Consider the following 14,859-nt stretch of genomic DNA (forward strand, 5'->3'; position numbering starts at 1 on the left):
AAAATTGCCGTTACTGTTTGTTGATCACAGTTGCTTGTACCATTCACGTGACACTATTGGTTAATTCGAACTCTGGGAGAAGTGTCCGAGGAGGAAGATGATAGTCGGTCAAGACAAACACGAAACATGTAAAACAGGATCCCCCTTCGGAATATATCGGCGCCTGCCACCGTCCATAGCTGCTGCTTGTTGGACGAGTACACTGAATCCACGAAGAGCCTAGGCCTATCCGACCAATGCTAGCTCCAAGACAAAATCATAGGATTTAGTGGTAAACCCTAGCCTTATGTTTTCATAACATTATCTCTCTTTTTTGCCAAAACAAAATATCAATTAAATCCCATTTCTTTTATGTGGTCCGTTAAATTGTTATTATTATATGTGACCTAAATTCCAAAAGATGTAACATATATACTATAAAAAATCATAATGTGTCAGCACCATGAAAATATTACTATTTTATTCCTTATTTGACACATTCAAAAAGACTAAAAACTCAGTGATTTCTTTATTATTTGTGTGTAAAGGAGTTAGTTACGATTTGACCCCAACTTTAACAATTAACTACTTAAAACATTCATGTGTAAATCGAGTATTAATGTTTGATTCAACCCAACAGGTTCGATTCATCTTTACTAATTTAATTACAAAATTTTAAAAATAATTTTATATTTTTATAAATATATACAAATAATATTCTATCTATTTTAATTTCCGTTATCTCAACTTTATCATTTTAACCTTAATCATATTAATGAGAAATAAAGAAGGTATAAATATCAACTCAAGCCTAACAAACAACTTGCATAGCCATGGGCATTCTTAAAAAATTATTTGGTTAGGTCCCCGAAAAGAAGAGGGTTTAAACATTATTAAAGCAGCCAATCAATTGGTGGAATAAATTAATAAGATAATTGAGAGGGTTGCTTGAGCAACAAAGCAGTAGAGGTTCAGCAAGCTTCCTCATGTGTATAATTAGGTCCACATATAACCGTCCAAATATTTATTATGTTTCCTCAACGAAAAACGTAAGAGTGGAGAGTTAAAAGGCTTTGTCCCCCCCTTAATTAGATCAATTAAAGAAAGTAAAAGGCAAATAGGTTTTAAACCGATATCCTCATAAATACTTCACACTTGTGAAGCAATTTTAAACAAATCGAGTACCCATTCGGGGGTTGATTTTTCATTTGCACACCCAATTGGCAACAGTGACATCTCCTGATCGGTCATAAAAGGAAGCTCGATCTGTCAACTGTTCTTGTCTCCACAGGTTAAAAACCCCTTTAAACCCACATACTCTTTCCATTTTTTCAGTCCCCCCCCCTCCCTCCATTGGCTATCTCTCCTTCAAACGATTATACCCAAATTCCTCTCTGGTTTACCCTTAGTGCTCTTCCTACTTTCGTTTTCTCACCGTACCATAAAAAAGAAGTGCAGAATCATGGGGGGCTTCTCCTCATCTTGCAAACAGAGTTTGGATCACGAAAATCTTGCTACAATCGTCGTACAAGAATCAGATATGTTAAGTACTCCTTTGAACCTCAAGATCCCAACAGAACAAAGACAAGACATGACTTCAGAAAAGACTTGTCTGTCTCCAATAATTGGTGAATTGAATTGCATAGCCAACGTAGCTTTCCCGATGGTACTAACGGGGCTTTTGCTCTACTCTCGATCCATGATTTCCATGTTGTTTCTTGGGCGTCTAGGGGAGCTCGCTTTAGCCGGTGGCTCACTGGCTATTGGACTTGCTAACATCACAGGGTACTCCGTTCTCTCTGGCCTCCCATCTGTGGTCAAGCTTTTGGTGCCAAAAGATTCAAAGTTCTTGGCCTCACCATGCAAAAAATGATACTTATGCTTCTTTTGACTTCAATTGCCATTGCTTCTTTGTGGTTCAGCATGAAAAATATCCTTCTCTTTTGCGGCCAAGATGAAAATATCGCCAATGAAGCTCAATCCTACATTCTTTATTCTCTTCCAGACCTTCTTGTACAATCCATTTTACACCCTTTGCGTACATATTTGAGGACTCAGTCTATAACCCTGCCTCTCACATACTGTTCGACTCTGGCGATTCTTCTCCACATTCCCATTAATTACCTTCTGGTTTCGGTGCTCAATCTTGGCATCAAAGGCGTTGCTTTGGGGTCCGTTTGGACGAACTTCAATCTCGTAGGTTCGTTGATTGTTTACGTGAAAATCTCCGGGGTGTACAAGAAAACATGGGGTGGAATTTCCTCAGACTGCTTCAAAGGCTGGAAATATTTATTGAATTTATCCATTCCAAGCTGCATTTCAGTTTGCCTGGAATGGTGGTGGTATGAAATCATGATTTTGTGTTGCGCGGAAGCGTGTGAAAGAGTAAAATTATTGTACTGAAAAATCACACTAAGTTCAATTCCCAGGAAAGAGAGGTGGATCACGAGGATCGCTTACATACCAGATCTTTCCTAGCCAGAATATCCCTCTATCGTAATTTAATAGCACAATAAATCACTACAATGACACTTGCAAAATATGCAGAACAAAAATAAAGAACACTAGAATTTTAACGAGGTTCAGCAAATTTTGCCTACGTCCTCGGGCACTACCAAATATATTTCACTCCAAAAATACAAGTGAAAGTTTACAAATAGGGAGAGAGAACAATTGCCTTAAGTAGAGAATGGCAAGTGTGGGATGAAGAAAGTAAGAAATGGTTAGGCCTATTTATAGTTGAGGTTTAAGGATCAACTTGCAATGTCCCTATACAATTAGGGACCAAAATTGCAATTATCCCATGCCAACTAATCTTACTTTCTACTTTCGGTGCCTTTCGGTGCCAACTTCTGCCACTATTCATCTTTGAAAAGTCAAAGATTGTAGGTATCCAATAATCTCCACCTTGAAGATTTGATTAGGATAATCTTATCTTCACACAATTCTTTCTACCTTTGACAACAATACTTGATAATGCCTTCTTCAACTGTTAAACTTGCAGGATATTGATCAAGTTCAAACAATGTTCGAACTTGGTTGTTGTTACCACCTTGGTCATCATATCTGCGGGATTATCTGCAGTTTTGATCTTCTGAAGACAAATTTTCCCCTCTTCAATAATTTCCCGCACAAAATGGAATCGTACGTCGATAAGTTTTGTACGTGCATGATAGACTTGATTCTTTGCTAAATGAATAGCACTTTGACTATCACAATACACGTTAATATGCTCCTGAACCAACCCAAGGTTTTAGCCATACCTTGTAACCAAATAGCCTCCTTTACAGCCTCTGTTACAGCCATGTATTCGGCTTCTGTGGTTGACAATGCAACTGTAGACTGTAGTGTAGACTTCCAACTTATTGGTCCTCCAGCAAGTGTAAACACATAACCGGTGGTTGATCTTCGCTTGTCCAAATCACCGACATAGTCAGAATCAACGTACCCAATAACACCTTTACCAAGTGTATTATCCTGCTTGAACAGTAACCAACATCCACGGTCTTCTGAATATACCGTAGAATCCATTTCACAGCTTACCAATGTCCTTTTCCAGGATTATGCATATACCTGCTCACTATACTAACTGCCTGTGAAATGTCGGGTCTTGTACATACCATTGCATACATCAAGCTACCCACTGCATTAGAATACGGAACTTGCAACATGTATTCTCGTTCCGTATTCGTCGAAGGAGATAGTTGTGCAGAAAGCTTGAAATGAGAAGCCAACGGGGTACTTACAGGTTTGGTCTGCTCGTTCATGCCAAACTGCTGTAGTACTTTCTTCAAATACTGCTTCTGAGACAAGCTAACTCTGCCATGAGCTCTATCTCTATATATTTCCATGCCGAGAATCTTTTAGCTTCTCCTAGATCTTTCATCTCAAACTCGAGATTGAGTTGAGTCTTCAATCTTTCAATCTCAACTTTGCTCTTAGATGCTATTAGCATATCATCAACATATAAGAGCAAGTATATGAAAGTTCCTTCTTGTAGCTTCTGAAAATACACGCAATGATCAAATTTACTTCTTGTGTACCTTTGCCCTTTCATGAACTGATCAAATCGCTTGTACCACTGCCTCGGAGATTGCTTCAATCCATAAAGCGACTTTGTCAGTTTGCAAACCCAATTTTCTTTTCCAGCAACCTTGAATCCATCTGGCTGAGTCATATAGATTTCCTCTTCCAAATCACCGTGTAAAAACGCGGTCTTCACATCAAGCTGAACTAGTTCAAGATCATATTGCGCAACCAAGGCTAGCAAAATCCGAATAGACGAATGCTTCACAACTGGAGAAAACACTTCATTGTAGTCTATTCCTTCTTTCTGAGCGTAACCCTTTGCTACCAATCTAGCCTTGTATCGAATTTCATTTTTACCAGGAAATCCTTCCTTCTTTGCATATACCCATTTGCATCCAATTGCCTTCTTTCCCTTGGGCAGTCTCACCAACTCCCAAGTCCTATTTTTATGAAGAGACTGCATTTCTTCATTCATAGCTTGCTTCCACTTTACACCATCAGAGTTACTTATTGCTTCTGTGTAAGTGGAAGGAACATCATCATCTGCAATTGGAAGTGCATAGGCCACCATATCGTCAAAGCGAGCAGGCTTACGAATCTCTCTTCTTGGCCTCCTATATGCAATTGAATCTTGTTGCTGTAGAAGTTCTTGGGTCGAAACTTCTTCATCATTTGTTCTTTCAATATTAGCTGGATCATCATTAACCTTTTCAAACTCCACCTGCTGCAAAGTACTACTGGTTTTGTCATCCTTTTGTGAATCCTCGTTCTTCATCATGGTTGATTCATCAAAAGTTACATCTCTACTAAAAACAATCTTCTTTGTATCAGGACACCAGAGACGGTATCATTTTACACCACCAGTTATACCCATGAATAATGCTTTCTTTGCTCTTGGGTCTAACTTAGATTCTTTTACATGATAATATGCAGTGGAACCAAAAACATGTAAAGAATCATAATCAGTAGCAGGTTTACCAGTCCACATCTCCATAGGAGTTTTTCCATTTATTGCAGCTGATGGCAATCGGTTAATTAGATGGCACGCATATGTAACTGCCTCAGCCCAAAATTCCTTGCCCAATCCAGCATTGGACAACATACATCGAACTTTCTCCAGTATAGTCCGATTCATGCGTTCTGCCACCCCATTCTGCTGTGGTGTATCTCGAACAGTGAAGTGTCGCACAATGCCCTCATCTTGACATACTTGTAGAAATGGATCATTTTTGTACTCAGTACCATTATCTGATCGAAGTCGTTTGACCTTTCGACCTGTCTGAGTCTCCACCATCTTCTTCCACTTCAGAAATGCATCCAAAACTTCATTTTTTCTTTTCATTAGATACACCCATACTTTTCGTGAATAATCATCAAGAAAAGTGACAAAATAGTGCATACCTCCCAAAGAAGCCACTTTGGTAGGTCCCCACACATCACTGTGAACATAGTCCAGAATTCCTTTCGTATTGTGAATTGCTGAACCAAATTTTACCCTCGTCTGCTTGCCCAGAACACAATGTTCACAGAATTCCAATTTGCAAGAATTTGCACCTTTCAACAAGCCTTGCTTCGCCAAAGTCTGCAAAGCTTTTTCACCAGCATGTCCCAATCGCCTATGCCATAACCTGGTAGCCTCTGAATCTGCATCTTTCGCAGAAGCTGTTGATGTTGATCCAATAACTGTACTTCCATTTAAATAGTACAAGTTATTTCTTCTAGTGCCTTTCATCACCGTCAATACCCCAGCTACTACCTTTAGTAATCCATCTCTCAAAGTGATTGTGAGCCCTTTAGATTCTAGGGCCCCTAATAAGATGAGATTTTTCTTCAAGCTGGGTACATAGCGAACATCTGTCAGAACTTGGATTGAGCCGTCATGGTTCTTCAATTTGATTGTACCTACACCCATTGTCTTACAGGCACTATCATTGCCCATAAAAACAACTCCACCTTCTAGTTCTTCAAGACTAGAAAACCAGTCCTTATTAGGACACATATGGTAAGTACATCCCGAATCTAATATCCACTCATCCGTTTGACATGCCATTGCCATGCCAACCAAGCTAAAGTCTGACTCCTCATCATGCTCCGCTACACATGCATTAGAAATAGACTTGCCCTTTTGTAACTAGGACAATTCTTTTTCCAATGCCCTTTCTCACGACAAAAGGCACATTCATCTTTGGCGGGTCTCCCTTTGGACTTACCCCTTCTACCAGGTTTGCTGCTGTGTGAACGACCTCTTACTGTTAAGACTTCTGCAGTTGTATCTCTGTGATCTCTTTTATCTTTCTTTCGAGTCTCAGATCTATACAACGCACTACAGACTGCATCAAATGTGATTGAATCTTTCCCATGAAGCAATGTGGTGGTAAGATGATCATATTCATCAGGAAGGGAATTCAACAACAATAATGCCTTGTCTTCATCTTCAAATTTCTCATCCAAATTTAGCAAGTCTGCTAAAATTTTATTGAATGAGTTCACATGGTCATTCATCGACATACCGGGTGCATACGTGAACCGAAAAAGTTTCTTTTTCATATAAAGCCTATTTTCAAGACTTTTCGTTAGAAACTTTTCTTCCAATGTATCCCACAGCTTCTTCGCTGATGTCTCCCTCATGACGGAGTACTTCTGCTCTTTGGCCAAACATAGGCGGATTGTACCACACGCCTGTCTATTGATCTTGGCCCACTCCTTGTCATCCATCTTGTCAGGTTTTTCTTCAAGGGCTATATCCAGCTCTTGCTGACATAAGACATCCAGGATCTCACACTGCCACATACCAAAATTATTGGTACCGTCAAATTTCTCTACTTCAAATTTTGCATTTGTCATAGTAGTCCTTGCTGATGACGATGCTGCTGCCATTTTTCTCCTCAATCCCAACTACTGTATACGTGAACAGTACCGTATACGTGAATAGTGCCGTATACGTGAATAGTACTGTATACGTGAATAGTGCCGTATACGTGAATAGTACCGTAAACGGTCGTATTCCCCAAGTACGAACCTGGCTCTGGTACCAATTGTTGCGCGGAAGCGTGTGAAAGAGTAAAATTATTGTACTGAAAAATCACACTAAGTTCAATTCCCAGGAAAGAGAGGTGGATCACGAGGATCGCTTACATACCAGATCTTTCCTAGCCAGAATATCCCTCTATCGTAATTTAATAGCACAATAAATCACTACAATGACACTTGCAAAATATGCAGAAAAAAATAAAGAACACTAGAATTTTAACGAGGTTCAGTAAATTTTGTCTACGTCCTCGGGCACTACCAAATATATTTCACTCCAAAAATACAAGTGAAAGTTTACAAATAGGGAGAGAGAACAATTGCCTTAAGTAGAGAATGGCAAGTGTGGGATGAAGAAAGTAAGAAATGGTTAGGCCTATTTATAGTTGAGGTTTAAGGATCAACTTGCAATGTCCCTATACAATTAGGGACCAAAATTGCAATTATCCCATGCCAACTAATCTTACTTTCTACTTTCGGTGCCTTTCGGTGCCAACTTTCTGCCACTATTCATCTTTGAAAAGTCAAAGATTGTAGGTATCCAATATTTTGTTATGTGGGCTGTTGTTAAATCCACAAGCAACTGTTGCTTCAATGGGCATTTTAATTCAAACCACATCTTTTATATACATTTTCCCATCTTCCTTAAGCTTTGGTGTGTCAACGAGAGTTGGAAATGAACTTGGAGCTAACAATCTAAACAAAGCAAAAATAGCTGCAATCGTCGGCCTCTCATCGAGCTCGGTACTCGGATTTTCCGCATTCGTTTTTACTATATTGATAAGAAAAAAATGGGCTGCAATGTTCACCCAAGACCCGGAAATCATCGCCTTAACATCCATGGTTTTGCCTATACTTGGACTTTGTGAGCTCGGAAACTGCCCACAAACAACAGGCTGCGGAGTTTTAAGAGGAACGGCGAGGCCAAAATTAGGAGCAAACATCAACTTGGGATGTTTTTACCTTGTAGGCATGCCAGTTGCAGTGTGGTTGAGTTTCTTCGCAGGGTTTGACTTCAAAGGTCTTTGGCTTGGTCTTCTAGCCGCCCAAGGTTCGTGTTTGCTAACCATGTTGTTCACTGTGACTCGCACCGATTGGGACTTTCAAGCCTGGATGGCGTAGGAACTGACCAGAGAGGTGCCTGTTGATGATGATGACCACACCAACCAGGATGGGAGTATGAAAGAATCTTCAGGGTTATTACATCATGACATAAAACAAAAACAACTTACCTGTCTGATTTGAGTTAATAGCAAGGGTTGATTTTTCTAACCAATTGTTTTTTTTTTCCTGTGAATTTGATCAGAATAGAATTTATTTGTGTTACGCATTGGTTTGTTGTTTCGGAATGGAAAAACCGGAGAAACAGAACATTGATTTTTGTGAATCAAATAGTACAAGTTTCTTAGTCGGGCCATATTTGTTGTGTCGTTTTGTTTGGAAATGCATCGCGTTGCGCGTACAACATAGCAATTTCCTCAATCGGGTATCGAAAAATCAACATCGTATTTTGCGCGCACGAGTTAAGGCCAGTTCTTTATTGCTTTTAAAAAGTATTTTTGAGAAGTGCTTTTCAGAAGTGCTTTTGAGAAGTGTTTTTGAGAAATTTGAATTTGGCATTGCTGTCAAAAAGTGCTTGAATAATAAAGTGTCCATTTTAGACATGAGATTATAAAGTAACAAATATGTATTTAAATAATATTCAAATTAGTTAATATTATGATATTTTAACAAAAATATAAAAAAATAATTTATTATAACTTATTGTTAATATTTTAATATATAATATTAATTTTAAAAATTTCTAAGTAATTAATATTAATTATTTATAAAAATTAATTAGAATATATAAACTATATTTAAATATAAAAATATAAAAATTAAATACTTGTAATTAGATATTGACACGATTATATTATTATAAAAAGTATTTTTTATTTTTAATTAATGCTTTTAACACATTTTATTATTTTATTTTTAAAATGTATTTGAATATATAACTCATATATTTACTAATATAACATAGAAAACATAAACCTAACAAATTAAAATATTACATATATTTGGATAAAAGTTTTAAAAAGGGATAATATTTATATAATATAAATACTAAAAATCAAGAAATCTATCATAGAATATAGCCAATACAATGTTCCAATTTCCAATGATAGGCTGATTCAAATTCAAAGACATTAAATATAGAAATAAGCTAATTTTAATAGTAAAAATATATATTCGAAAGGTCCTTAGAAGATATTATCCCAAATCCATGTCCAAACACACCTCAACATAGTAAGGAAAACTGCAATTGAACCAGCTTTAACCATAAAGACCATCTGCATTACTATGAAACTGTGGCTTTTGGATATCAGTAGTTGAAGAATCTTTCTGCGTGGTTTGCGAGCATCAAAATTGGAACTTAAGTTACTATTGTTTCCAGTCTTTGAATTGGAGGATTCCCCTGCCTTAAAGGAAGAACTACTGCTTTTTGAAGTGTTGCTAGATGTGGACATTTTCGTTCTTCGTATTGATGAATTTCGGCTAGATGAAGATCCAAACCTTGATTTTGCATGTACTGAGTTTGAAAAAGAATTACTTGATGGCCTCGGAGGCGGCATTAAAGCTCTCGCAGATACCTGTTTCTGTTATAAGTTCCAGCATGCAAGAGAAAAACGGAACACAAATATGTTAAAACAGTTAAAAAATAATTTATTTTCTTAAAACCACAACAATCCTATTCGATTCTGAACCTGATTCCTTTCATCGCTAGACATGTCGGATGCCGCTATGCCAGAAGCACGTTCCCTGCACAGAAATAGCAAAATATGTTTAACTGCACTTTTCCTTGCAACAAAAGAGGTGAAATAAAGATTCCCAGCTCTAACCAACTACCAAACTTACTCCAACTCTTTAATTTGCAAAATTTTTTGAAGTACTCATGTCTAACACACTTTCGGATACGAGTCCATTTAACCCTCCAAGAACCCTCCAAATACACAAAAAAAAACTTGGAAAATACACAATATACCTCTGTAGCATGCATAACCATATCAGACACACCCGAGTCTAAGTAACATAGCTACAAAAAACTTGCAGTGAAAGACTGAAGTTAAATACAAACAGAACCTACTGCTTCTGCTAACCAGAGTCCAGGTCCACAGTGACCATGAGTCAATGTTCATGTAAAACGAAGTTCTAATGGCAGTTATATCAGTCATATCAGTACTAATAATACGAAGGAACAAAAATACCATCAACTAAGACTTTCCATCTATGAAGGATAAACACTTTGTCAAGGGCGTGTCCAAGTCCGTGCTTCCCTTCCCATCAAGAGAAGAAGAAAAGTTCAATGGAGCAGTTCAACTCATAGATACAATACGTACCTTGTACTTTCTGTCCATTCATCATCTGCATCAGCTTCCTCACTCGAGCTTCCAGTCAAAAAGAAATCATCGTCGCTCAAATCTAACAGCCCATCATCCTCACTCCCTGTCTCTGTTAAGGGAAGTCCAAATGAAAGACATCATTCTTTTGAGTATGACAATAGAAGTTAATAAGAACAAAATAAACAGGTAAAACAACACCCGATACAAAAACACATGATACATCCATGACCATTCTCTTTGGTTATTGATTATTGGGGAAGTTCAACAAACAGAAGGAGAGCAAAATAAGACAATGAGAGAAAGGAAGACTGAAACAAGAAAATAAGCCATAGTTGAAATCATTTGTCTCAAGAAATACCAGGAAATCAACAGCTTCAAACTCTTAATCAACAGCAAATCAACAGCTTCAAAATATTAAACTGAAGAGGAACTAATAAAACAGAAGAAGAAATATAAAAGAAACTCTCACCTGCTGCGGAAGAGGAGCAAAGAACAGAAAATAGAGCTTTGAAAGCCAAAAATGGGGAAAAGAAATCGGGTATAAAGGTCCAATTTCACCAGCAGAGGGGAAAGAACATTTAGGGAACCAGTAGAGGGGAAAAACGTTTGGGGGAGAAGACAGGGGTATTTGGTCAATTTTCATCCAAAAGCAGTTACGGCAGAAGAAAAGGAGAATTTTGTTAGCTTCTCCATCTAGAGAGAAGCACTTTTTTTATGGAGAAATTTTAAGAGAAAAGGAGGCTGTTCTTGGCTCCTTTTAAGAGAAAAGCACTTTTGAGTGAAAAAGTCATTCTCAAACGGGATAAAGAACGGGGCCTTAGTGTCAGAAAATGACGCGTGGGGTATAGGTTTAAACCCCGTTTTTCATTTGGGTGGATATTAATCTAAAAAAATTGAGTTTTACGACCCAAATATCAATTTAACAAAACAAATCTAAATTTTCTTTCTTTTTTCAGACTACTTCACACTAACTTGGAAATGGTTTCTTTACTCATTTGGACACACCCGGCAAAGATTGAGTAGTTTCTATTTTGTCGACTGAATTTCGAACCTCAATAAATGTCATAAAGTGGAGTCCATCTTCTCTCTCAATTGGGATTTGTCAAATAGAAGACACCAGGTTATTTAAAATATAATACAATATGATACAAAGAACATATCTCATATAATATTAATTGGCGTATTGAAATTTTATATATAAGACAACATGGTGTTAAAAAGTTATAAAATCTCAGGGATCTTCTTTGCCTGCCTCAATATCTGTTGTCTCAAAAAAAAACGAATCCAAGTAACTAGCTGGAATTATGAGATATTGCTATAGTCGAATACCTGAATTTCACTTTCTATAGCATAGGCTCTAACATGCATATCATAATTCTACTAGGTTTGAATCATCTCTTTTTAACTTCTAGCTCAACTTCAATATTTATATGGTTAACCATTTTCAATCAAGCATTTCATATTTTTTCCTTCTTTTTTTTTCAATATGTTGAAAATATGGAAAAACTGTCACAGGGAGTGCTCATTCCCTAGCCAATTGCGACAAACTGGGTTGCTTCTATATTTGAGTTATTAGCAATTTATTGAACTAAATTTTTAAGTTGTGGTGATATTATGGAATGTATCTATCCATCAATGAAGATCATATTACTTTAGGAAACATATATAGAGGATCGGATTCGGATCATACTTATCTAATCCATTGGATCAAAGAAGTTGGATTGGACTGAATCATTAAAGACTTAGCTGCCAACAATCCTTGTTTACATTATTTTTTATTATTATATTGTATTCAACTTATTTAGTTGATGTTTAACAAGGATTGTGATACATCTTCTTTATATTAGCAAATCTCAAAATATTCTATACAATTGAGAGACTTATACAAGTTATCGTACTGAGAGATAGATCAGCACTTAATCTGTTCAAGTGAGAAACTTTATTTTATTAGTGCATTGTGATTGTAAAACATGTTGTGGTTTTACACTCTAAGTTCACATTGATCTTCAAGGTGCAAAAGTGAGGAAATTGTCACGGGTGTACGATAGATTTAGGTTCACTTGTTGTAAGTGTTGAAGATAGTGAATATTTTTCATTGAACTAGGCTCCGCGGATGTAGAGAAATTGAATTGCATAAAAAATCTTTATGTCCCCTATTTTACTCCAATTATCACAGTACTTGGAGAAGTGCCCACTCCTTTAGCCACTTCTGCTAATCACCTTGCTTGTGTCTCAATAATTGTTTGGGCTAACATTTGGTATCAGAGTTAGCCACTTAACATAACTAGTGAAGATCCTTGGAGTTTCTAGATTCAAGTTATGGAAGGTTCATCAGCTTCACATCCTCCTATGCTAGAGGTTGGCAATTATGCATATTGGAAAGCACACATGAATGTGTATATAAAGTCCATAAATGAGAAGGTCTGATAAGCGTTCCTTACAGGATGGAAGCCACCTATGATTGACACCAAGAATGGGAACGTGGCTAAGCAAGAAGCTTAATGGACTACTAAAGAAGAAAAGCTTGCTAATGCCAACTCCAAAGTTTTATATGTTATCTTCTGTGGAGTAGACTTATAGGAATTCAACAAGACTGCAAAGTGTACTGTGGCCAAATTGCATGGGATATTTTGGGGACAACTCATGAAGGTACATCCACTGTTAAACAATCCAAAACACAGATGTCGACATCCAAATTTGAGAGCCTAAGAATGTAAGAATTAGAGACAATTTGAGAGTTCCATAAAAATTTGTGTAATCTATCAAACCAGACGTTACTCTAGGAGAGAAGTACTCCAACCAAACTAGTCAAACAGGTGTTAAGATCTCTTCCTGCGAGATTTCCAATCAAGGTTACAACTATTGAGGAGGTCAAGGATCTTGAAAGACTAGTTATTGGTGAACTCATTAGCTCTTTACAAATATTTGAAATGAGCTTTAATGAGGTTAAACACAATAGAGCAAAAGGTGATAGAAACATTACTCTTTAAGTGGGTAAGTAAGTGCCAACTTCCTAAATTATTGTTATTGAATATCTCCAAGAGCATATTGCTTTACTCAACAGAACTTTAATAAGGCTTTGAAGAAGTAGGCAAGGAGGTTTAAAAAATTTAAAGTTAGTGCCAATGTCCCTAAAAACAAAGCAAAGGGAATTGACATAAAAGAAGAACCTGAGAAGGACGAAATGAAAGGTGTCCAATGATACAAATGTTAAGGATATGATAATATCCAATCTGAGTGTACTAACACTCTGAAGAAGAAAAATTAGTCGCTATGTAACTTGGACTGATGATGATTCGTGTAGAGGATCTGATTTAGAAATATATCATCATAATTTTTTTTATTTCACTACCAATGTCAAAGGAGATGATAAAGATTCTTATGGAGATTCTGATATTAGTTTGGATGAAGAATTTCTAAAAACTTACAATGAGATGTTAGGAAATGGTAATGCGGTAAGTTTGTGGAATCAACTCTCAATTGTAACAGGATTGTGATACATCTTCTTTATATTAGCAAATCTCAAAATATTCTATACAATTGAGAGACTTATACAAGTTATCGTACTGAGAGATAGATCAGCACTTAATCTGTTCAAGTGAGAAACTTTATTTTATTAGTGCATTGTGATTGTAAAACATGTTGTGGTTTTACACTCTAAGTTCACATTGATCTTCAAGGTGCAAAAGTGAGGAAATTGTCACGGGTGTACGATAGATTTAGGTTCACTTGTTGTAAGTGTTGAAGATAGTGAATATTTTTCATTGAACTAGGCTCCGCGGATGTAGAGAAATTGAATTGCATAAAAAATCTTTATGTCCCCTATTTTACTCCAATTATCACAGTACTTGGAGAAGTGCCCACTCCTTTAGCCACTTCTGCTAATCACCTTGCTTGTGTCTCAATAATTGTTTGGGCTAACATTTGGTATCAGAGTTAGCCACTTAACATAACTAGTGAAGATCCTTGGAGTTTCTAGATTCAAGTTATGGAAGGTTCATCAGCTTCACATCCTCCTATGCTAGAGGTTGGCAATTATGCATATTGGAAAGCACACATGAATGTGTATATAAAGTCCATAAATGAGAAGGTCTGATAAGCGTTCCTTACAGGATGGAAGCCACCTATGATTGACACCAAGAATGGGAACGTGGCTAAGCAAGAAGCTTAATGGACTACTAAAGAAGAAAAGCTTGCTAATGCCAACTCCAAAGTTTTATATGTTATCTTCTGTGGAGTAGACTTATAGGAATTCAACAAGACTGCAAAGTGTACTGTGGCCAAATTGCATGGGATATTTTGGGGACAACTCATGAAAGTACATCCACTGTTAAACAATCCAAAACACAGATGTCGACATCCAAATTTGAGAGCCTAAGAATGTAAGAATTAGAGACAATTTGAGAGTTCCATAAAAATTTGTGTAATCTATCAAACC

General features: G+C 36.9%; 1 protein-coding gene, 1 long non-coding RNA gene and 1 pseudogene across 2 annotated transcripts; 2 read left to right on the forward strand and 1 right to left on the reverse strand.

Annotated features, from left to right (window-relative positions):
- The first annotated feature begins 1,417 nt into the window (after window positions 1-1,417).
- LOC121220366 (protein DETOXIFICATION 49-like) lies at window positions 1,418-2,334 on the forward strand (annotated as a pseudogene).
- Window positions 2,335-7,587: 5,253 nt separating this feature from the next.
- Window positions 7,588-8,340, forward strand: LOC121220367 (protein DETOXIFICATION 49; the record flags this gene model as incomplete). The annotated part of the gene is made up of 1 exon (XM_041100061.1): window positions 7,588-8,340. A coding segment is annotated over one exon (570 nt), but the record flags the coding sequence as incomplete, so codon positions are not given.
- A 798-nt stretch (window positions 8,341-9,138) lies between these two features.
- Window positions 9,139-11,215, reverse strand: LOC107944948 (uncharacterized). The gene is made up of 4 exons (XR_001696395.2): window positions 10,891-11,215; window positions 10,419-10,530; window positions 9,786-9,840; window positions 9,139-9,677 (listed from the first exon to the last, which is right to left on the reverse strand). It is a non-coding gene; the product is annotated as an uncharacterized lncRNA (long non-coding RNA).
- Between the last annotated feature and the right edge of the window lie 3,644 nt (window positions 11,216-14,859).

This window comes from Gossypium hirsutum, chromosome D08 (genome assembly GCF_007990345.1).
Source record: "Gossypium hirsutum isolate 1008001.06 chromosome D08, Gossypium_hirsutum_v2.1, whole genome shotgun sequence".
Classification (NCBI taxonomy): Eukaryota; Viridiplantae; Streptophyta; class Magnoliopsida; order Malvales; family Malvaceae; genus Gossypium; species Gossypium hirsutum.